This window comes from Myxocyprinus asiaticus, chromosome 44 (assembly GCF_019703515.2).
Source record: "Myxocyprinus asiaticus isolate MX2 ecotype Aquarium Trade chromosome 44, UBuf_Myxa_2, whole genome shotgun sequence".
Classification (NCBI taxonomy): Eukaryota; Metazoa; Chordata; class Actinopteri; order Cypriniformes; family Catostomidae; genus Myxocyprinus; species Myxocyprinus asiaticus.
This window is the reverse complement of record NC_059387.1, coordinates 26,036,072-26,060,999: the sequence shown is the minus strand read 5'-3', so window position 1 is coordinate 26,060,999 and position 24,928 is coordinate 26,036,072. Positions and strand designations below refer to the sequence as shown.

The 24,928-nt window shown below is 38.3% G+C and overlaps 1 protein-coding gene across 2 annotated transcripts in view; it reads left to right on the top strand.

Moving 5' to 3' along the window:
• Positions 1–24,928, top strand: part of fndc3bb (fibronectin type III domain containing 3Bb) — an 80,974-nt gene that overhangs the window by 50,006 nt on the left and 6,040 nt on the right. The window contains exons 11-25 of one of the 2 annotated variants that reach the window (XM_051687304.1): positions 376–429; positions 2,494–2,618; positions 5,209–5,383; positions 5,814–5,900; positions 6,725–6,860; positions 6,972–7,043; positions 9,088–9,206; positions 9,372–9,477; positions 11,549–11,727; positions 13,909–14,022; positions 14,795–14,944; positions 16,241–16,527; positions 19,560–19,769; positions 24,326–24,492; positions 24,598–24,725. In XM_051687304.1, coding sequence (XP_051543264.1) covers positions 376–429; positions 2,494–2,618; positions 5,209–5,383; positions 5,814–5,900; positions 6,725–6,860; positions 6,972–7,043; positions 9,088–9,206; positions 9,372–9,477; positions 11,549–11,727; positions 13,909–14,022; positions 14,795–14,944; positions 16,241–16,527; positions 19,560–19,769; positions 24,326–24,492; positions 24,598–24,725 — 2,109 coding nt within the window. Of the gene's footprint in view, positions 1–375; positions 430–2,493; positions 2,619–5,208; positions 5,384–5,813; positions 5,901–6,724; positions 6,861–6,971; positions 7,044–9,084; positions 9,207–9,371; positions 9,478–11,548; positions 11,728–13,908; positions 14,023–14,794; positions 14,945–16,240; positions 16,528–19,559; positions 19,770–24,325; positions 24,493–24,597; positions 24,726–24,928 lie in introns of both variants that reach the window. The other variant, XM_051687303.1, reaches the window with a different exon arrangement.

The following is a 24,928-nucleotide window of genomic DNA, read 5'->3' as shown; positions in this document are numbered from 1 at the left end:
ATTGATTGTGCATTTAAACTTCCTTTACAAAAAAGTTCTATGGCAGTACCATAATTCAGTTTTGGGATCAGGTGGTAATACTATGGTACTTAGATATATATTTACCATTATACCAAATTATTTTCTTATTAAATACCACTACCATAGTTTTTACATGGTACTCCAAGGCACCATGGTATTGGAGAGGTGGGGGATTGGGGAAATGGTATTGCCATGAAACCATGTCCAAAAACATGGTAGTATCATCATGGTACTTGTTGTTATTGATCTAATAAATATATATATACTATTTATTTGATTCTGTGTATTCAGTACAGTTGCGTTTACTGTTTTGTTTTTTCTTCTGAAATGTAATTTGTAAATGTTTTATTTCAGCCCCCTGTGGACAATGGCTCCAAAATCACCAATTATATTCTAGAGTGGGATGAGGTATGTATCGACTTGTTCACTTTCCTTCTGTCATATCCTACATGTGGCATTTACTCTTTGCCCATTAATCCATGAATTTTCCCTGTACCTGTTTCTCTCCTGCTCTCCTTCATCACACATTTCCTCAGTGGCAGGTCATGTTTAATGAGGGCTGAGGGTTGAAAGGATGCCGTTGACCGTAATCTTTCCACAGTAATTTATTCCTTCCAACTTGTGGTGGGAACTCATGAATAGCCACTTATTGCTCTCTCTGTTTGGGCTTTCTGCTTTTGGTTCTGAATTGCTGTGATCATGAAGGCAGACATATTAATGTTTGTCCATCAGTCAGCTTTTTTTGTTTTCATGACAGATCAATATCATTCTGTCTGTGCTATTTTGCTTCAGATAGCTAAAATGCCAAAGCCATAATTCCCCCCACAAGGTTTTTGCTTTTCAGGGTGTCCGTGAATCCTTATAAAGGACAAATAATTCTTAAATTCAGTTTTTAAAATTGAAGGTCTTAAAAAGTCTTAAATATCTTACAAAACATAGAAAATGTCTTTAATATCATTCACTGAAGTCAGACAAGAGATGCTGCTGCCTAGTTAAAGGGCTTTAAAGTAAAGATGCAATGCCACAATTATGTAAATGAAATGCCATCAGTCACATTTAACTGTCATCATTTACCCTTTATAAGGATCCACGGACACCCTGAAAAGCAACACTGTGCTGCACACTCAGAATAATAGTTTGCACCTTGCAATGCCCTTGCATCATAAAGATGCCTATAAATGGTGTTTAGTGTCCAACAAGTAGTGATATAGGGCGACCAAAAGCTAAATCTCTGTTTTTAATGTTTATGCACTTAGTTTACAGCCAAGCATGTCTCTATTACATGTAGCGTTGGAACATTTGATTAATACTAGTGAATCGGTTCTTTCCCTCCGAATGTAGCTTTGGAATGTCCAAATCATTCTAGTAAATCTGTTTGTTCATGTAAATGAATATTTTCAAATAATTATTAATCAAATATTGCTATTTAATTAACTGTATTAATATATTGTTGCATTTAAATAAATGCAATTAAATATTATACTTCCATGAACTCATTTAGTTAAAACTGTGTTGCCGTTTGGTCAAAATTATGATTATTTTGGGGGAAAATATCACCCTTTTAAGCCATCTGAAAATATCATCAAAGAGCAAAAATTTTTTTTTTACAGTTCAAATTAATGTGTTGGCCTTGCAGTTGAATTACATAAATGTTTTTATTACACATATGGTCTTAAATTCTTTTTAAAATTGCCATTAAAAATCATTAAAATGTCTTAAATTTAATTACCTTAAACCAGACGCTGATGAATCAGAAAACGAATCGAAATACTTCATCTCTACATTTCGTTTGCTGTATCAGGACAAATATATGTCACTATGGCTGTGATGTTGTTTTCCTCTCCCAATGATGTTCCTCTGGAGACTTGAGTGTATTTTCACACTTTGTTTTATGGTCTGAAAGAGGTTCGCTATGATTTCTTATTTGTGAACACTCCAAACATGCTTAAAAGCAAACTGAAGCTTACTGAAGTGAACAAACCTTAGACCATGTTCGGTCGGTCAGTTTCAGCTCACTGTTTGGTCAAAACTGTATTCTTGTAAAAAAGTTTCAAGTGTGAAAATAGATTGAATCTCACATTTTAACAGACATTACCTCTTCATCCTGTAGTCTGTCTGCTTTTAGTTTTTATTTAAGGCTTGACTCAAAGCTTTTCTGACTCATTAAAATTTAATTTCTACTACTCAGCTGTTGCTATGCAGCACCAGAAGGCTCTGAGGATGTTGGCAGCAGTTCCTCCCCACAGAATTTATTTGAAAATACCCCCTTTGATTTTAATTTTAATTAATTTCTGGCTCCTGTTGTGACAATTAACACAGCTTCCAGCAGTAATTTACTTTGTTCTTTTCATGTTAAGAAATGGACACAGTGCGTGGCTGACCTTTTCTCTTGTATTTTAAACTGCTGATGTTTTTACCATTGTGTTATTTGTCACTTCTAACCACATCACTTTATTCTCATTGCTTTTTCAGGGTAAAAAGAACAGCATTTTCCGTGAGTATTACGTTGGACATCAGCGACACTGCAAAGTCATGAGGTTGTGCCCTGCTGTCGGGTACACATTTCGAGTGGCAGCACTAAATGACATCGGCACCAGGTTTGTGTAATTGTGCGTACTGTATATGAAACTTACAAAAATGTACCATGGTACTACAATGGTTTTTGGATCAGAATCAGAATCGCTTGTAATCGCCAGGACGTGTGAGGTAGCAGAATTTACTTTACGTTTGTTACATTTGTGTTACATTACACCAGTGCGTGACGTGCATTAACAGACAGTGTTACAATAAATACAAAAACACCTGCAGTATAAACATTACAATATACACATTATATAATACCATGGTTTTGGACCTTTATTAGAGGAGCAGGTAAATACCATGGTGTATACTGTAAATATGGTAATCTTTCAGTATCATGGTATATGTAAAACTACAATGGTAGTACCATCTGATACCATCACTGTACCATGGTAGCGCCACCATACTTTTTTCGTAAGTGGAGTTTTTGAGGTGTATGTGAATTTTAAATAATTTGTTGTAAATCTTAAAGCAATATTTAGACATATAACCCCTAGCCTCTGTGCTTTGTGTTGTAAGTAATAGTTTTTTGGTCCTGAGGTGTACGTCCTTGTGTTTAAAGGAATATTCCGGGTTCAATATAAGTTACGCTTAATCAACAGCATTTGTGGCGTAATGTTGATTACCACATACATTTATTTTGAATCGTCCCTCCTTTTCTTTTAAAAAAGCAAAAATAGAGGCGACAGTGAGGCACTTTCAATGGAAGTAAATGGGGCCACTTTTTGGAGGGCCACAAATGCTTTCAATTGAGCTTAACTTGTCTTGAACCCGGAATATTCCTTTAACAGCACAGTAAATGAGAAAATTATCTGCACAGTATTCTACATGAATGGCAGCAATGGCTTTTCCAGCCTGATCTCATGAAATTTACTTGAACATGACAACATTTTTGCAATTAAAAAATGTATGTGCTTCATAACATGTTTGGCTGCAGGTTTCCAGTGAAATGTCCAGCTGGGGGCACCAAAAGCGAGTAAAATGGTTAGATGGATGTTTTTTAAAACATACCCCACTAATGTAAAATTTTTGCCTGAACCTAACCATTAGTGTTTTTAAATATAAATGAGACGTTAAAAAAATACATCCTGGGGCCTGGGTAGCTCAGTGGTAAAATACGCTGGCTACCACCCCTGGAGCTCGCTAGTTCGCTAGTTCGAATCCCAGGGTGTGCTGAGTGACTCCAGCCAGGTCTCCTAAGCAACCAAATTGGCCCGGTTGCTAGGGAGGGTAGTCACATGGGGTAACCTCCACGTGGTCGCTATAATGTAGTTTGTTCTCGGTGGGGCGCATGGTGAATTGAGTGTGGTTGCCGCGGTGGATGGCGTGAAGCCTCCACACGCGCTATGTCTCTGTGGCAACACGCTTAATAAGCCACGTGATAAGATGCGCGGGTTGACTGTCTCAGATGCGGAGGCAACTGGGATTCGTCCTCCGCCACCCAGACTGAGGCGAATCACTATGCGACCACGAGGACTTAGAGCGCATTGGGAATTGGGCATTCCAAATTGGGAGAAAAAGGGGGAAAAATCCCCCCCCCCCAAAAAAAAATACATCCTTACCTTATCAATGCCTAAACCTAATCATAAGTGTTATATGAAAAATCTTATTTTCTGAACTTACCACATCATTTCATGCCACTTCTATGACTCTGTAATGTCACGTATCAACTTGAGCACATGGCTGGACTTGAACCGTGGTCCTCCGACTCTAAGTCGGATGCTCCATCAGGTGAGCTACCACACAAGCTTATCATGTTGGATTAAGTGTATATACACCGATCAGCCACAACATTAAAACCACCTGCCTAATATTGTGTAGGTTCCACTCATGCCGCCAAAACAGCGCCAGCACGCATCTCAGAATAGCATTCTGTGATACTATTGTACAGCCACAGTTGTACAAAGAGGTTATCTGAGTTACCGTAGACTTTGTCAGTTTGAACCAGTCTGGCCATTCTCTGTTGACCTCTCTCATCAACAAGGCATTTCCATCCACAGAACTATCGCTCACTGGATGTTTTTTATTTTTGGCACCATTTTGAGTAAATTCTAGAGACTGAAAATCTCAGGAGATCAATAGTTACAGAAATACTCAAACCAGAATGGTGCCAAAAACAAAAAACATCCAGTGAGCAGCAGTTCTGTGGACGGAAACGCCTTGTTGATTTGGTGGCACGAGGGGGACCTACACAATATTAGGCAGGTGGTTTTAATGTTGTGGCTGATCGGTGTATGTAAAAGTGTGTCGATATCATAAAATAGCAGGGTCTGAGAAAAATAAGTATTTATAAAGTCATAATCAGCCATTAAAGTCATGATTTGAGTGAAAGTGATTAAAACACACAGTTGTTGTAGCGCCTCTAGTGTTCATTTCACCTGGAAACGCCAGGGAATTGTACATTGCAAAAATGTATATAGAGTCAGTTTTCACTATGAGACCAGGTTGGGCGTTTCTCTGGGAAAGAAAGTCCAAACAATTTATAACTTTTATGTGCCCCTCACACACTGTGATGTTTTGTCATATGATCTTTAGAATGTGGAAATGGATTCGATTTATTTCTGTGTTTTAACCAATTAATCTTCCTGCCTCTCTGCTCGCCTGCAGTGGATTCAGCACAGCAGTTGTCTTCTACACCACAGGAAGCCTGCCACAGACATCCTTACCACCACGGCTGGTACTGGCAGGTCCATCCTGGGTTACGCTGGAGTGGACCCGACCGAACAGCTGCAGCGTTGAGGAGGTGGTTACATACACCCTGGAGGTGCAAGACGAAACAAAGGTGCCGAACTCCCCCCCCACCATCCCATGATAATACCCCCTGTGCAGCAGTTATTATGCTATTCTGTTGTCTTAAGTATCGACAGGTTCTATCATGAGAAAATGGATTTGCTCAGTACTAAAGGAATGCACTGGATGTCCTGCCTATTGGCTGTTTTTTATTATTTTTGTACTCTGGTTGCTGGTGAGCTGGTTGCTACTTAATTGATTTTGCCTGTAGATGTCAGAGTAAATGGAACGTTCTGGATCCATGACTAATGCTGAGGTTCCGTCCAAATATTTTGAAGAGAAAGCCATTTCATGTAGCTTATTTTTTCCCTCAAGCTGGTTGTTGTTAATGTTTGTTAATAAAGAGTGGTTGTAGGATACATTTTAATCCCTAACTGTCCATTCTCCAGTTTTTAACTCAAAATCATGATGCGTTTTGGCAGGGACTGGAGTTTCAGGCAGTTTATAGCGGTTTGGAGCTGAACCATAAGGTGGAGCCTCTAAGAAGAAACACACTGTACAGATTCAGGGTGAGTGACATGTTTAACTTGCATAGATTCAAGGTGTACAACATGTTCAAAATGATGTACACTCACATGAGATTGGTTACCTGCTTATTACAGCATTTTATTTTAACCTTTTTTTAACGTCTTTTCAATGCATGGAGCAGATTGCTTTATACTATAGAAGCGACTTCTTTCATGAACACACACAGCTGTACACACATACACAAAACCAGGATGCACAGTAATGTTGTAAATGTAATGTAAATTTGGATTGGAGTAAAAGAACACATTCCCCAACCACTACACTCCTACATTTCCTCCATTAATCAGGCAATTAGGGCTAATCTAATGAACTTTAATTTCTATGTCAGCTCCTCTTAACCTGGAGCTGTTTCTCAATTTCGGCAGCTGTTGCTGTTGTGGGAGAAAGATGTCAATTGGTTTCCCGTGGTGATGCGTGTTAAAGGCTTTTAGTTTAATCTCCTAGAAGCCAGAGAACAGTGTGTTAGTATTGTCAAGGGAGAACGACCGTTACACTTCTGAGCAGATTTATAAGATGCTCCCTGCGAGGCTGTAGGAACGCTTGCACAAGTTGTGTCCTCCATGTCCCGAATATCTGAACGTCACCTTTGTTATTTGCTTTTTGGTGATGTCATCTGAGATTATTCAGACACCACAAAGCCAGGTTCATGGCTATGTTCGACATGGAAAACTACAGTAGTATACTATTTATTGCATTCTGTGCAGTTTATACTGTGAACTGCCTACTATTTTTTTAATAGTATGTAAAACAATGCTCCACCTTGTGTGATCTTCTAAATATCTCCTATCACTGTCATCCCCTACAGCTCATCATCTGTAGTGGCGAGTGGCGCAGTGCACCAAGCTCTTTGCTCGTGTGTAAGACGACCCCAGACAGACCTGGACCCCCATTGAATCCTGCAGTAAACAGAGTTACATATCATAGCTTCTGTGTGACATGGGGTAGGAAACTCTCTAAATCACCTTTCTATATATCAAACAAGTTTGATTGTATTGTGTATTGCCCATTTATCACTAGATTCTAAGTTTAACCACCTTTTGTCATTAAATCAGAACCTCCACAAGATGACGGTGGATCTGGAGAGTTGACTTACATCCTGGAGATATCAGAAGGGAATATTGAAGGTATTAGGCTGTTTCATATACAGTAGTTTCATTTAATGGCTTATTTGAATAAAATTTCCAAAGTATTATTAGCCCTCAAATGTTTGCCTTTATTAGAGTGCAAACTGGTGAATCTAACAAAAACATGTCCAGGTTACATTTCATGCCAAAATCAAAAGTAAAAATTAAGAAATAATATTTTGCAAGAAGACTTCTCATTACTGTAATACTTTCAGACATTTCCATTATTCTCAGTGCTGATTCTCATTAGATTATTATAACTTTAATAGTCATTTCATTTTTTTATGTATCACAGTAAAACAGATTACTGTAATACAACAGTTTTTATTTAAAGGAACAGTTCACCCAAAAATGAAAATTCTCTCATCATTTACTCACCCTCATGTTATCCCAGATGTATGTCTTTCTTTCATCTTCTGAACTCAAATTAAGATTTTTAGAAGAATGTATTAGCTCTGTAGGTCCATACAATCGAAGTGAATGGTGATCAGACCTTTGTAGCTCCAAAAATCACATAAAGGAATCATAAAATTTGTATTATTTATAAAGTTTGTAAAATATAATTTTATTTTATTGTGTATTTTATTGTGTTTTTTAATTGTGTTTTTTTACTTCTATTTCTACTCCTTATCTATATATCTATATATATATATATATATATAGATATAATTTGATCGTAAACTGTAAAACTGTGGGGAGAAAAGTCGTACCAAGAATTTCACTACATGTCGTACTGTGTATGGTTATGTATGTGACCAATAAAAAATAAATAAATAAATAAAAGTAATCCATTTGACTCCAGTGTTTAAATCCGTATCTTCAGAAGTGATATAATAGGTGTGGTTGAAAAACCAAACAATATTTTAGTCCTTTTTTACTCGAAATCTCCACTTTCACATTCACTTTCAGATGAGAAAGTGAAACTAAACAGGCACCACATGTGACATTCAGATGTAAAGGAGAAAGTGAAAAAGGAGATTTAGAGTAAAAAAAAGGACATAAATATTGATCCTCAACCACACCTATTATATTGCTTCTGAAGATATGGATTTAACCGCTAGAGTCTTAAGGATTACTTTTATGTTTCCTTTATGTGATTTTTGGAGCTACAAAGGTCTGGTCACCATTCACTTGCATTGTATGGGCCTACAGAGCTGAGATATTCTTCTAAAAATCTTTGTTTGTGTTCTGCTGAAGAAAGAAAGTCATACACATCAGGGATGGCATGAGGGTGAGTAAATGATGTGAGAATTTTCATTTTTGGGTGAACTAACCCTTTAAATCAGCATATATTCAAGGTAGTACAACAAATACTATTATAATGTATGAATACTTTGACCATTTAAATCATATAAAATATTTGTTATTTATTTATTTAATCAGGGACCATACACATTAAATAAAAACACTAGCCAAAACAATCTCTAAAAACTATGCATCATTTTAAAAAAGAAAACAAAGTCACCATAGGAATTGAAGCAAATGACACAAAACAAATTCTAATGCATATGAATCAAATATATGTAACGCAAAATACCATGTTGATAATTTTGATTTAACAGCAACCAGATTTCTAGAGAAAACACCATGGCTTGTTTGGTCTTTTAAGTGTGCTGGAAGCAGTGTTAGAAATTACATTTTAAATCAAGGGGCAATTTGCATTCGCTTATGTCAAATACATCAATTTAATCAGTTCATTAAAACAAATTCTGAAGAATGAGAATTTAAGAATGAAATCAACATCAACTCATATTTTATGCTATAATATGTATAACTAACACTATAATTAGAACATTAAGAAGTGTATTAGATGTTACAAATAAAAAACTTTGTGTTAAAAAAAGAAACACGTGCCCCCACATTTTGAATTTCTGGGGCATTTTTGTCATTTTTGGTGGCATTTTTGCCTCTAGCCCCACTTTATTACTGACCATGGATGGAAGTCAGTTCCAGTCATGAAATAGGATTTGGACATGTTCTTGACAGGTTTAGTGAGATTCATCCTGACATATATTTTTATTGTTAATGTTTGTGTTTTTAGCAGAGAGGCAGTGGGCGACTCTTTATAGAGGACCAGAAAAGAAACATTTGTGTAAGGATCTAAAACCAGCAACATGCTACTCCCTCAGACTCAGCTGTGTCACTGTTGGTGGACAAGGCCAGGTACGAACTGAGCAGAACAGAGAAGAATTGTGGGTAAAACATCATTTATTTAGTATTCCTGGGCTGATTCTTGTTACAAGGTCTCATTGTAAGGGATTGGTGGATGAATCAGTGTATCATTCCTGTCACAGTATTAAGTGTTGACTCATTGTGTTGGTCCTGCAGTGCTCTGAAGACTTGACGGTGTGCACTTTGAGCCTGCCCCCTGGCCGCTGTCAGCTCCCAAGAGTTGTCGGTAACATCAAACACAAGGAGCTGAATTTGCAATGGGGTGAGACTCTTACTTTTCTTTGTTCTTACTAAATAGCTTGTTTTTACCACGAAAGGTTTGCATTAGCAGAAAATTCTCAAAGGCCACACCTTATGCCCGTAATATAACTTCTATTCAGCAAATGTTTTGATGCATCAGTTTTAAAAGAAACGAACTTGTCTCCTTTTAGAATTTTCATGTTTGTTGCCAAGTCAACGCTAGAACTGTTCTGAGGATCCACAGTTGTGCAACACCAATAAAGTTTAAAAGTCAGTTACATGCTGGAAAAATTGAGCCAAGTTGTTCAGAATGCACCTGGATGGCCTTCTCTATAATCACCTGAATGGGAATAGTATTTTTTTTTCTTTTTTTTTTCTCAATTGGAATATAAAAACAATCTTCAATAAAGAGTTCTAAGCCATGAATCAAACCAACCCACTCTGAAGTGAATCACAACAGTTACAAACTTGATTTAAAGCAAAACATAAATGATAATGGTGTTTTTTATAATATGGGGGAGTGAACTACAATCCCATGAAGCGTTGCGAATGAAAAATCAAAATCAGAATAAAGCTATTGTCTTATAATCACAAAACAGTATATTTATAACAAAAATATATTGAAAATGTATTGAAAAGTATTCAGATAAGTACAAATACAGTATATAAGTAGTTTTAGAGTCATTCGCAATGCTTCATGGAAGTGGCGGTCACTGCTGAGCATTTTTCTCTGATTGGTGAATCTCTTCTCAGAATTATGGGTAGAGTAGTTTTTCATTGGGAATTTGCATATTAAGCAGATTTCTTTGTAATTAAATTAAAATAACAACAATGAATGGTTTCAACAGAAGCAGATACCATTGCTTAAAAACCTCATAGCTCATGGTAGGTCTGTGTTGAAAGGTTTATACTTTTTTGCTAAAAATCAATTTCTATAAGGAGAATATGAATGGGATATTTTCCTTCTGGAATCCTACTTTAGCGCTCAATTGAAAGATCTATACCTTGAACACCTTCATGTGCTCTGTTCACACATTATATCACATCAATTACTATATCTTTCTGTGTATAAGGGGGAGAGAGAGTCTACACTTGTTTTTTAGCAATTATCGTCCTGACTCACTGTTTTTGAGTGAAGGTGGACTCACTTAACAGGCTGAACACATCTATAAATAACTGTGAAAAAGCAGTGCTTATTTCAGCCATCCACGTTGATTCTCTGTGCACCGCACTGCTCAGATTTTAGGTGTGATCTTCCCTGAATGTTCTTCATCACAGCAATTGATCAGTTCCTTCCTGAAGCCTGTGAGGCTCAGGCTTGTAGAGAGAACTCAAGAAAATGTTTTGGTTTTGAGAGCTTGGCGCCAGACAGACGTATGAAGTTTTCTGAGGTCATCATAACATGTGATCATGTACACTAGACTGATGACTGTGTATTGACTTTTTCAACACTTAAATTAAAGCTGTCAATCAATTGAAAAAATAATTGAATTAATTACATGATGCTTAGTTATTATATACGATGCTGTATCAATATATGATGAGAATAGTCTCAAAATGAAGATGATTTAAAGACAGTACATCATTGTGGCAGATGAAGGCTTACTATAAATAATAGCTTTAGAAATCAATATATTGTTTGCTTTATTGGAAACATTTTATATCAAGGTTCTACATGTTAACATTAGTTAATGCATAAGGTGGCCTGAAATTACAATGAACAATATTTTTTTTGGCATTTGTCAATCTCGGTTAAGGTTAATTTATAAAAAATACTATTGTTCATTGTTAGTTCTGTTCGATAACACAAAATGAAATGTTAGCAGGAGATGTTAGTCTCAGTCACCATTCACTTTCATTGCATATTTTTTCCATATAATGAAAGTGAATGGTGACTGAGGATGTTTTTCTGCCATACATCTCCTTTTGTGTTCCACGGAAGAAAGCCATTTGGAACAACATGGATGATAAATGATGACAGAATTTGTTTTTGGTTTTTTGAGTGAACAAATCGACTAATTTGAATGAATGATTATTGTTTCCCTCCCCTGCTTTCTATCTTTCCCACTCACCCCTATTCTCCATTTCTACAGATGGTCCTTTGTGTGGTGAAAAGAGTGAAGGCATAGAGTTTAGTTTGGAGATGTGTGCAATGGAGGAGGGATCAGAGCCAGTGGAGGTGTATCATGGATCTAAAACAGAGTGTACTGTGGGGAGTTTGCTTCCTGGAACCACCTACAGGTTCAAAGTTCGTGCAGCTAACAAGACTGGGGTATGTCAGCTTTTATACAAGATCCAGCTCTTTGTGAAAGCAAGGATTGCAACTGTGTGTATATATATATTTTATATATATACAGTATCTCACAGAAGTGAGTACACCCCTCACATTTTAGAAAATATTTTATTATATCTTTTCATGTGACAACACTGAAGAAATGACACTTTGCTACAATGTAAAGTAGTGAGTGTACAGCTTGTATAACAGTGTAAATTTGCTGTCCCCTCAAAATAACTCAACACACAGCCAATAATGTCTAAACTGCTGGCAACAAAAGTGAGTACACCCCTAAGTGAAAATGTCCAAATTGGGCACAATTAGCCATTTTCCCTCCCCGGTGTCATGTGATTCGTTAGTGTTACAAGGTCTCAGGTGTGAATGGGGAGCAGGTGTGTTAAATTTGGTGTTATCGCTCTCACTCTCTCATACTGGTCACTGGAAATTCAACATGGCACCTCATGGCAAAGAACTCTCTGAGGATCTGAAAAAAATAATTGTTGCTCTACATAAAGATGGCCTAGGCTATAAGAAGATTGCCAAGACCCTGAAACTGAGCTGCAGCACGGTGGCCAAGACCATACAGCGGTTTAACAGGACAGGTTCCACTCAGAACAGGCCTCGCCATGGTCGACCAAAGAAGTTGAGTGCACGTGCTCAGCGTCATATCCAGAGGTTGTCTTTGGGAAATAGACGTAGGAGTGCTGCCAGCATTGCTGCAGAGGTTGAAGGGGTGGGGGGTCAGCCTGTCAGTGCTCAGACCATATGCCGCACACTGCATCAAATTGGTCTGCATGGCTGTCGTCCCAGTAGGAAGCCTCTTATAAAGATGATGCACAAGAAAGCCCGCAAACAGTTTGCTGAAGACAAGCAGACTAAGGATATGGATTACTGGAACCATGTCCTATGGTCTGATGAGACCAAGATAAACTTATTTGGTTCAGATGGTGTCAAGCGTGTGTGGCGGCAACCAGGTGAAGAGCACAAAGACAAGTGTGTCTTGCCTACAGTCCAGCATGGTGGTGGGAGTGTCATGGTCTGGGGCTGCATGAGTGCTGCCAGCACTGGGGAGCTACAGTTCATTAAGGGAACCATGAATGCCAACGTGTACTGTGACATACTGAAGCAGAGCATGATCCCCTCCCTTCGGAGACTGGGCCGCAGGGCAGTATTCCAACATGATAACGACCCCAAATACACCTCCAAGATGACAACTGCCTTGCTAAAGAAGCTGAGGGTAAAGGTGATGGACTGGCCAAGCATGTCTCCAGACCTAAACCCTATTGAGCATCTGTGGGGCATCCTCAAAAGGAAGGTGGAGGAGTGCAAGGTCTCTAACATCCACCAGCTCCGTGATGTCGTCATGGAGGAGTGGAAGAGGACTCCAGTGGCAACCTGTGAAGCTCTGGTGAACTCCATACCCAAGAGGGTTAAGGCAGTGCTAGAAAATAATGGTGGCCACACAAAATATTGACACTTTGGGCCCAATTTGGACATTTTCACTTAGGGGTGTACTCACTTTTGTTGCCAGCGGTTTAGACATTAATGGCTGTGTGTTGAGTTAATTTGAGGGGACAGCAAATTTACACTGTTATGCAAGCTGTACACTCACTACTTTACATTGTAACAAAGTGCCATTTCTTCAGTGTTGTCACATGAAAAGATATAATAAAATATTTACTAAAATGTGAGGGGTGTACTCACTTCTGTGAGATACTGTATATGTATGTAATTTTATATATAGGTAATGTAATTTTTATAATAAATGTAGATGTTGTTTGAGTGACATTTTTTTTCTTCATACTATTTCATAAACATTCAAATTCAGAACATTTGTATCACAAAAGCTGCTGTTATTTTTCACCCTCTCTTGGTGATAAGTCTTTCTAATGTAAAATCCATGTTTTATAACAAACCTTTCCACACCCCCTCAGGGCAGTAAAGTGATCTGCTCTCTGCTCTCTGCCTCAGCCAAAATACAAAGACACTAATTCATCTGTCACAAGAGATGGATGCTTGACAAACACAGTATAGCACTCTGGGTTTACCTGCCACCAGAATAACTGATACACCCCTTTTGGTGCAACCCAAGCTATTTATTACTCTAGAGACAGAATGCTTTAAAACTGAGTTTCTCTTTATCTTCCTGTCTCTGTATTTCTTTCTTTCTCGCTCTAGTATGGGCCATACTCTGAGTCTGTGGAGATTAGCACTGCAGCTGGCCCCCCAGGCCAGTGTAGCCCCCCTGACATTAATGTGACGTCATATACCTGTGCTGTTGTGACTTGGGAGGTGAGTTGTGCTGCTAAGAGGCATTCACGCTTTGCTGAATAAAGCAATGGTGAATCATACACTAATCTGTTTTTGAAAATTTGCTGAGTGATTTTTCTTCTACACTGAGAGAGTAATCAGTTTTCAGCAGCATCCATGAATTACAAGAATAGAAACTAAAAGCAGGTACTGAAATTCCATCCTGAGTACATCGTATTACTTCAGCTAGAAAATGCTTCTCTCCAGGATAGGTAGTGGACCTTGTGTCCACACAACCCTTTTCTTTACCAATTACAGAGTTTCTGGTGGCAGCAATTCTGCTCCCATCTTATCTAAGAAAAATCATCTAAATTCTATCTTCTAGACAGCAGTGAGATTAAATAGAAAACAGATGGAGACTTTTGCTTAAATCTCCTGCTTCTCAGATTTGTTTTCTAAGAAAAGGATCACAGAAATCTCACATCTCCTCTAGAGTTTCAGAAGAGATCTCAACAATGTCTTGAGCTTGTGATAGACCAATATACTGTATAAGCCACTGCAGTTAATCAGCCGATATTTGGTTATTTTGAAATGATCAGCATCAGCTGAAAATATCGAAAAAGTTTTCGTGTTCTCAGTATGTTTGGGGTGTTTAGAGGTTGCGTGTCACTGATCAGTGTTGCGTGAGATGTGTTTGATTTCTTGTGCTTGTCCTCGTGAAACCATGACAAGCAAGTAATTAGTCATGTACAGCTGGGAACATGTTGCTCATGTTTTCCTGGAGCTTAACACTAGCTTTTATATCAATCCCCAGAACAAAGAGAGCTCTGGAGTAGACATTTCTGAGTACCGGCTGGACTGGGGACGTGATTTGGACTCTCTTGAACTGGTCTACAGTGGAACAGAAGCCTACTTCCAAATCTCCAACCTGGAGGCATCAACAGACTACTGCTGCAGGCTACAGGTAGTTAATGAGTTTCTGTTAGGGCCATGAGACTTTTCTGAAAGATCTAAAACATCTGGTTGTAAATGAACACAAACCAAAAAGAAAATGGTTCTTCATAAATGGCTCCTGAGACATTTACCAAGGCAAGAATGTAGTTCTATTGTCTTGCTGTCTATACGATGGAGAATGTTTAAGTTAAGTTTATTTACAAGGTTAGAGTAATTGTATTTAATTTTATTGTATTTATTAATTATATTTTATTAATAGTATCTAGTTCTAATGTCTTGCTGTATACACAAAGGAGAAGGTTAGTATTATTTTTTTCTTTGATTAATTTTATTCATCATATCATGTATTTAATATCAGTTTAGTAGGTAAGTTTTTGTTTATTTTTTTATTATAAATGTTTATTCATTCTTTCATTATTTAAAATGTATCCTCTACACATTTCAAGTTATGTAGTCTTTAATAGGCTTTGTTTTAACTGTCATTTGCTTTAATATTTTAGTTTGTGAAGAATGAATCAATGACTCTTCAGTGCAGTAAAATGAATAAATCAACTCTCTAATTTCTAAGTCAAGTAAACACATTATTATTATTGTTCCTGGAAATAATGAAGCTCATTTAATTGCAGTGAGCATCATCACTTTTTAATGAATGCATTACTGCGAGCGTGCATTAGGGAATTCAGTGTAAAACCTTACTTATAAAGTATAACAAGAATTAAGTTTTTGCAATGGCTTTGAAAAAATATATTTTGAAATCTTTGTATGAACTTAAATCCTATTTCTGTTTCCTAGCATGGTTTTTACAAACCTGCAAATTGTCTACATTGTAAACAGTGATGGAGTTCAAAGCGCAGCATCACCGTATGATCGGAGCGGTGTTATGTCTGAAAATGTTTCACAGTTAATTGGCTCTAAATCACTGTGTCCATTATGTAGCACAGGCAAAACAGTCCATCAGCACCAAGGTGGTAGAAAACTTTTTTTCCCCATTGCCCTCTTCAGAATACTCTATTCTTCCAAATCTTTTGGCAACCCAAATACATGATTATATGTCATTGTTAGAATATCATACGGATGCAAGTAGAACCTTGTGAACTCTTTGAACTCATTTAAAATCGTCCTGCGGTGTGACAAATACATTTTTAAAAGTGCAGACATTCTCTTCAGTCTCTCAATTAATATGAGGTTATAAAAGAATAAGCAAATGCTGTTAAAAATTGTTTCAGGTGGAGTATAGTACGTCACACCATGTATTTCATATCAACTACCTGTGTACTGAGTCTGTCAGCTTATATCGTCTTCACAGGCAGTGAACCAGGCAGGGGCGGGCCCCTACTGTGAGCTGGTGACATGTCGAACCCCTGCAGCGGCCCCTGATGTTGTGTCCGGCTTTCTCCTGCAAGACTACCCTCCAACCCCAACAGACAGTGAGTCCTTCTCCCCCTCCACCTGTCTGGCCCTCATCTGGGATGAGCCGTGCTGTAACGGAGCAGAGATCACCTCCTACATCATCTGTATGGGAGAGAGCACCATCACCATTGGAAACAAAACCTGTCACATTATCAGGGACCTGCTGCCGGACAGCGAGTACAGGTGAGCGAGGTGTTGTTTAAAGAGATAGTTCTCCCAAAAATTAAAATTCTGTCATCATTTACTCACCCTCATGTCATTCCAAAACCATTTGACTTTCTTCAACGGAGCAAAGTGGATTTTTAAAGAATATCATGTCCACTCTTTAAATGAGGACTGTGGCTGTCAAGCTACAAAATGAACTTATTAATTTTAATTTTTGTGTGAACTCTTCCTTTAGTACTCAGTGAGGTGACCGAGTACATCTCCCTCGTTCTACCACTCACATCCCTGGTAGTATGGTGGGGGTCAATGTTTGTGCATTAGCGATGACCGGGGGCCTTATTTTCTCATTATTTTGGTCTCTGTAATATGCGGAGTAGTGCTGGTTTGCGATGGGCTGGTTTCTGAGTGAGTGAATCAGGGTTATTAGCTCTACAAAAGGACTCCACTTATGTTCAGCTCAGGCTGTGTTCAGCAAAATAGGGCATTCTGGGAAGGCACAGCTGGTCTACATGGGTAAGATATATTAGGATACAAGTGTAACTTTCCTTGTTTTTAGCTAAACATTTTTAGTTCCTCTGAAGAGCTTTGTTTCTTGAGACTTACTGTAGAGTGACCCCATAAATTTGGACACCTTTGGGAACTAAAAGGAATAGTTCACCTAAAAATGAAAATTCATTCAACATTTACTCACCCTCATGCCATCCCAGATGTGTATGACTTTCTTTCTTCTGCAGAACACAAACAAAGATTTTTAGAAGAATATATCAGCTCTGTAGGTCCATATAGTGCAATTGAATGGTGGCCAAAACTTTGAAGCTCCAAAAAGCACATAAAGGCAGCATTAAAGTAATCCATAAAACTCAAGTGGTTTAATCAATGTCTTCTGAAGCAACCCAATAAATTTGGATGAGAACAGACCAAAATGCAACTCCTTTTTCAGTATACTATAAATCTTGACATCTGTAGTCTCCTTGGTGATCATGATTTCAAGCTCAATTACACTTCCTAGAGTGCCATCTAGCACTCTGTGCATATATCAAGCACTAGGAAGTGTAATTGAGCTTGAAATAAGGAGCGTGCCTTTAGACTGCAATGGAAAGATTTATAGTGAAAATAGATTTTGATATTTTGGTCTGCTCTCATCCAAACCTGATTGGATCACTTCAGAAGACATGGATTAAACCACTTATGGCTTAATTTTATGCTGTCTTTATGTGCTTTAAAGTTCTGGCCACCATTCACTTGCATTGTATGGACCAACAGAGCTGAGATATTTTTCTAAAAATCCTTGTTTGTGTTCAACAGAAGAAAGAAAGTCATACAGTGCATCTGGAAAGTATTCACAGCGCTTCACTTTTTCCACATTTTGTTATGTTACAGCCTTATTCCAAAATGGATTAAATTCATTATTTTCCTCAAAATTCTACAAACAATACCCCATAATGACAACGTGAAAGAAGTTTGTTTGAAATCTTTGCAAATGTATTTAAAAAAAAAAAAAAAAAAAAAAACATGTACATAAGTATTCACAGCCTTTTCTCAATACTATGTTGAAGTACCTTTGGCACCAATTACAGCCTCAAGTCTTTTTGAGTATGATGCTACAAGCTTGGCACACCTATTTTTGGGCAGTTTCTCCCATTCTTCTTTGCATGACCTCTCAAGCTCCATCAGGTTGGATGGGGAGCGTCGGTGCACAGCCATTTTCAGATCTCTCCAGAGATGTTCAATCGGGTTCAAGTCTGGGCTCTGGCTGGGCCACTCAAGGACATTCACAGAGTTGTCCCGGAGCCACTCCTTTGTTATCTTGGCTGTGTGCTTAGGGTCGTTGTCCTGTTGGAAGATGAACCTTCGCCCCAGTCTGAGGTCCAGAGTGCTCTGGAGCAGGTTTTCATCAAGGATGTCTCTGTACATTGCTGCATTCATCTTTCCCTCGATCCTGACTAGTCTCCCAGTTCCTGCCGCTGAAAAGCATCCCCACAGTATGATGCTGCCACCACCATGCTTCACTGTAGGGATGGTATTGGCCAGGTGATGAGCGGTGCCTGGTTTCTTCCAGACATGACGCTTGCCATTCAGGCCAAAGAGTTCAATCTTTGTTTCTCATGGTCGGAGAGTCCTTCAGGTGCCTTTTGGCAAACTCCAGGTGGGCTGTCATGTGCCTTTTACTGAGGAGTGGCTTCCGTCTGGCCACTCTACCATACAGGCCTGATTGGTGGAGTGCTGCAGAGATGGTTGTTCTTCTGGAAGGTTCTCCTCTCTCCACAGAGAAATGCTGGAGCTCTGTCAGAGTGACCATCGGGTTCTTGGTCACCTCCCTGACTAAGGCCCTTCTCCCCCGATCACTCAGTTTGTCCAGGCGGCCAGCTCTAGGAAGAGTACTGGTGGTTCCAAACTTCCTCCATTTACGGATGATGGAGGCCACTGTGCTCATTGGGACCTTCAATGCTGCAGAAATGTTTCTGTACCCTTCCCCAGATCTGTGCCTCGATACAATCCTGTCTCGGAGGTCTACAGACAATTCCTGGGACTTCATGGCTTGGTTTGTGCTCTGACATGCACTGTTAACTTGTTTGTGTTGACAGGTGTGTGCCTTTCCATATCATGTCCAATCAACTGAATTTACCGCAGGTGGACTCCAATCAAGTTGTAGAAACATCTCAAGGATGATCAGTGGAAACAGGATGCACCTAAGCTCAATTTTGAGTGTTATGGCAAAGGCTGTGAATACTTATGTACATGTGATTTTTGTTTTTTGTTTTTTATTTTTAATAAATTTGCAAAGATTTCAAACAAACTTCTTTCACATTGTCATTATGGGGTATTGTTTGTAGAATTTTGGGGAAAATAATGAATTTAATCCATTTTGGAATAAGGCTGTAACATAACAAAATGTGGAAAAAGTGAAGCGCTGTGAATACTTTCCGGATGCACTGTAAGTGGAACATGTTGACATGTTATGTAACCTTGAACCCCAAGGTGAATAACAACTGAACAAGACAAACAACCTGTTGTTTAAAAGATGCTTTATTTGAACTTTTTTTTCTCAGCCTGCAGATTCGAGCAGAAAATGAAGTGGGCGTCGGGCCCTTTAGCCAGACCCTAACAGTGAGGACCAGACCCCTGCCCCCGTCTCCGCCCCGGCTGGAGTGTGCTGCGGTGGGACCACATAGTTTGAAGTTACGTTGGGGCTTCAGCAGCAGGAGTCCAGTTACAGATGACACTGCCTACATCCTGCAGATGGAAGACAGGAACCAGAGGTGAACACTAAGGAGGCGTACACCAGGGCGGTAACCACATAGACTGGTTCCCCCTCAGTGAAGTAAAAAAAAAAAACAAATCTCGCTATATATATATATATATACATATATATATATATATATATATATATATAGATATATAGATAGATAGATAGATAGATACTGTATAAATATATAAATGTATTATATACAGTATGTATATAATAAATATTTACATATATATATATATATATATATATACAGGTGCATCTCAATAAATTAGAATGTCGTGGAAAAGTTCATTTATTTCAGTAATTCAACTCAAATTGTGAAACTCGTGTATTAAATAAATTCAATGCACACAGACTGCAGTAGTTTAAGTCTTTGGTTCTTTTAATTGTGATGATTTTGGCTCACATTTAACAAAAACCCACCAATTCACTATCTCAAAAAATTAGAATACATCATAAGACCAATAAAAACATTTTTTTTAGTGAATTGTTGACCTTCTGGAAAGTATGTTCATTTACTGTATATGTACTCAATACTTGGTAGGGGCTCCTTTTGCTTTAATTACTGCCTCAATTCGGCGTGGCATGGAGGTGATCAGTTTGTGGCACTGCTGAGGTGATATGGAAGCCCAGGTTTCTTTGACAGTGGCCTTCAGCTCATCTGCATTTTTTGGTCTCTTGTTTCTCATTTTCCTCTTGACAATACCCCATAGATTCTCTATGGGGTTCAGGTCTGGTGAGTTTGCTGGCCAGTCAAGCACACCAACACCATGGTCATTTAACCAACTTTTGGTGCTTTTGGCAGTGTGGGCAGGTGCCAAATCCTGCTGGAAAATGAAATCAGCATCTTTAAAAAGCTGGTCAGCAGAAGGAAGCATGAAGTGCTCCAAAATTTCTTGGTAAATGGGTGCAGTGACTTTGGTTTTCAAAAAACACAATGGACCAACACCAGCAGATGACATTGCACCCCAAATCATCACAGACTGTGGAAACTTAACACTGGACTTCAAGCAACTTGGGCTATGAGCTTCTCCACCCTTCCTCCAGACTCTAGGACCTTGGTTTCCAAATGAAATACAAAACTTGCTCTCATCTGAAAAGAGGACTTTGGAACACTGGGCAACAGTCCAGTTCTTCTTCTCCTTAGCCCAGGTAAGACGCCTCTGACGTTGTCTGTGGTTCAGGAGTGGCTTAACAAGAGGAATACGACAACTGTAGCCAAATTCCTTGACACGTCTGTGTCTTGATGCCTTGACCCCAGCCTCAGTCCATTCCTTGTGAAGTTCACCCAAATTCTTGAATCGATTTTGCTTGACAATCATAAGGCTGCGGTTCTCTCGGTTGGTTGTACATCTTTTTATTCCACACTTTTTCCTTCCACTCAACTTTCTGTTAACATGCTTGGATACAGCACTCTGTGAACAGCCAGCTTCTTTGGCAATGAATGTTTGTGGCTTACCCTCCTTGTGAAGGGTGTCAGTGATTGTCTTCTGGACAACTATCAGATCAGCAGTCTTCCCCATGATTGTGCAGCCTAGTGAACCAAACTGAGAGACCATTTTGAAGGCTCAGGAAACCTTTGCAGGTGTTTTGAGTTGATTAGCTGATTGGCATGTCACCATATTCTAATTTTTTGAGATAGTGAATTGGTGGGTTTTTGTTAAATGTGAGCCAAAATCATCACAATTAAAAGAACCAAAGACTTAAACTACTTCAGTCTGTGTGCATTGAATTTATTTAATACTCGAGTTTCACAATTTGAGTTGGATTACTAAAATAAATGAACTTTTCCACGACATTCTAATTTATTGAGATGCACCTGTATATATATATATATATATATATATATATATATGTATATATTTATTATATACATACTGTATATATTATCACTACAGTTGTGCTCAAAGGTTTGCATACACTGGTAGAAATTGTGAAATTTTGGCATTGATTTGAAAATATGACTGATCATGCAAAAATTTAAGGATAAGGATTTAAGGTCATTTATTTAAGGATAGTGATCATATGAAGCCATTTATTATCACATAGTTGTTTGGCTCTTTTTTAAATCATAATAATAACAGAAATCACCCAAATGGCCCTGAGCAAAAGTTTACATACCCTTGAATGTTTGGCCTTGTTACAGACACACAAGGTGACACACACAGGTTTAAATGGCAATTAAAGGTTAATTTCCCACACCTGTGGCTTTTTAAATTGCTATTAGTGTCATTGAGTTTGTAAGCTCTCACATGGATGCATTGAGCAGGCTAGATACTGAGCCATGGGGAGCAGAAAAGAACTGTCAAAAGACCTGCGTAACAAGGTAATGGAACTTTATAAAGATGGAAAAGGATATAAAAAGATATCCAAAGCCTTGAAAATGCCAGTCATGCATGGTGGTAAGCTCACTGATGTTTTGGGGGGGTGTGAGCTCTAAAGGCACAGGGAATCTTGTGAAAACTGATGGCAAGATGAATGCAGCATGTTATTAGAAAATACTGGCAGACAATTTGCATTCTTCTGCACGAAAGCTGTGCATGGGACGCTCTTGGACTTTCCAGCAAGACAGTGACCCTAAGCACAAGGCCAAGTTGACCCTACAGTGGTTACAGCAGAAAAAGGTGAAGGTTCTGGAGTGGCCATCACAGTCTTCTGACCTTAATATCATCGAGCCACTCTGGGGAGATCTCAAACGTGCGGTTCATGCAAGACAACCAAAGACTTTGCATGACCTAGAGGCATTTTACCAAGACAAATGGGCAGCTATACCACCTGCAAGAATTTGGGGCCTCATAGACAGCTATTACAAAAGACTGCACGCTGTCATTGATGCTAAAGGGGGCAATACACAGTATTAAGAACTAAGGCTATGCAGACTTTTGAACAGGGGTCATTTCATTTTTTTCTTTGTTGCCATGTTTTGTTTTATGATTGAGCCATTCTGTTATAACCTACAGTTGAATATGAATCCCATTAGAAATAAAAGAAATGTGTTTTGCCTGCTCACTCATGTTTTCTTTAAAAATGGTACATATATTACCAATTCTCCAAGGGTATGCAAACTTTTGAGCACAACTGTATATAGTACTATGCAACTGTTTAAGGCAGTTGAGAAATATGTGACACAACTAAACCATATAACAATCCATTCATAATCAAGAACTATAGTCTTGTACATGACATCAAAAGCATGTTGATTGGCTGAAATTATATATGTTTTATTTTTATTTTTATGAGAAGCATTTCTGTTTGTTTGTATGTGTGTGTGCATGCTTCGTTGCTTTAATATATCCCCTTGCACCGGTAGGTCAGGTTCTCCTCTATGTAAGCAGATCATCAGAATAGGACATTTTGTGTTCGTAGGTCCATTAAGGTGGAGTTGGCTAATAAGAAGACTCGATCTCAAAGCGCTGAGTGGAATTAGATTAGGAGAGTCAGGGTTATCAAGACCACCTCCCTTAATGCTTTCGCTCGACACTGACCCACTGATGGCTGATTTAGAAGCAGATTAAGGCCTGTGTTCTACCCTGGTCTGAGCTTTCAGCCTTAATGCCACTTCTGAAAATGTTAAGCCATATAAGCAGTAAAGTCTGAGCGCATGAATCAAGGGCTTCATACGTTTTATTAAAGCGATGTGACTTCTACAATATTCCAGTGTATGATGCTCCAGCTTTCATCCATTTTTTTTTTTCTTTTTTTTTTTGCCTCTTGCACTCATAAACCTGTCACCATTTTTTTTTTTTTTTTAATGTATTAGAAAAGTACTGTAGCACAACTGGCTGCATGGGATTACAGTATCTGGATATATGCATGGTTTTAATGGATTGATGATTTACTGCTGCCTTGATCAATAGGAAATGTACACAAGCATCTCTTTTTTTGTATGTAAATAAGGCACATTCTATTATATTTTCTATAATAAGCCTCATTTGCATTGAAAGGAGGTATATTTGCACTGAAAAAAAATTATAGTGACTTTATTTAAATACAACTGGCATATGCAAGTACATGAACAGATGCTTCTAGCTAGCAAGCTTGATTTTGTGCATTGTTGCATTCTAAAATGTGTCAGAACACAATTCATATCACAACACAAGTACGCTTTGCATTCTCAATATTACCGCAAGGTGCGCTATAGCGGACAGTAGTGTGAACTGTCCGCTTCTACTGTGAATTTTCTCTTTCAAGCCAACTTCTTTCATAGCAGAGCAACAGTTTAAAGAGACTTATACTGAGCAAGTTAGGTAAAGTCAGTATATTTATTGCAGCTTTCTTGAATAATATAAAATCCAGTTTAATGGCACAAACCTTTGAAGGTTAATATATTGCGTACGCGTACTTGCGTAAACTATGTTTCAGTGGGTAGGTAGTAATAAGTAATACGTTTTTTGCACTGAAGTGGTTTACTCTAAACAGAGTTTTTACTCCACTGTGTTTTGCAATGGCAAAAAATTCCGTTATTTTAAAAACAGCTTATTTTGCGGCAGTAATTTAGTTTGTGCACTGATGTTTTGTTTAGATTAATCCCTCAGTTAAGTACCACTTAATTTTTTGTTTGTTTAGGTTTGTAGTGGTTTACCGAGGTCAGAGCCACACATTTAAGATCCAGAGACTGAGTGAATCAAGCCGCTACAATTTCCGGATCCATGCAGTGAGTGAAGCAGGCGAGGGGCCATTTTCTGAGACGTACACTTTCAGCACCACCAAATCTCTGCCGCCAACACTGAAAGGTACCATGTTTATTTTACCTCCAGTGGAAGCATGGAAGAAAATCTATGTACAAACCAGAAACTTCAATTATTTGTGTCAAATTGTGGTTCTGATTTTTCTCTCAGCTCCGAGAGTTGTTCAGTTGGAGGGAAATGCCTGTGAGGTCACATGGGAGAGCATTCCACCAATGAGAGGAGACAGAATTAGCTATGTACTACAGGTGCAGGGAGGCAGAGATTCTGAGTCTAAACAGGTAAGATGTTATGTGTTTTATCCATTCTTTGTGTAGTTTATTACCTTTTACCACAGAAAGTAATTTCAACTTGTCTCTTAGTTAAAATAATAATAATAATAATACAATTGTCAAAGTTTAGCTTTTTTTTTATGTTTCCAGTCAAACTTGACCATGGTGTTACAAAGAGAAGATTTAGACTAAGCATTTTGTTACAAATCATT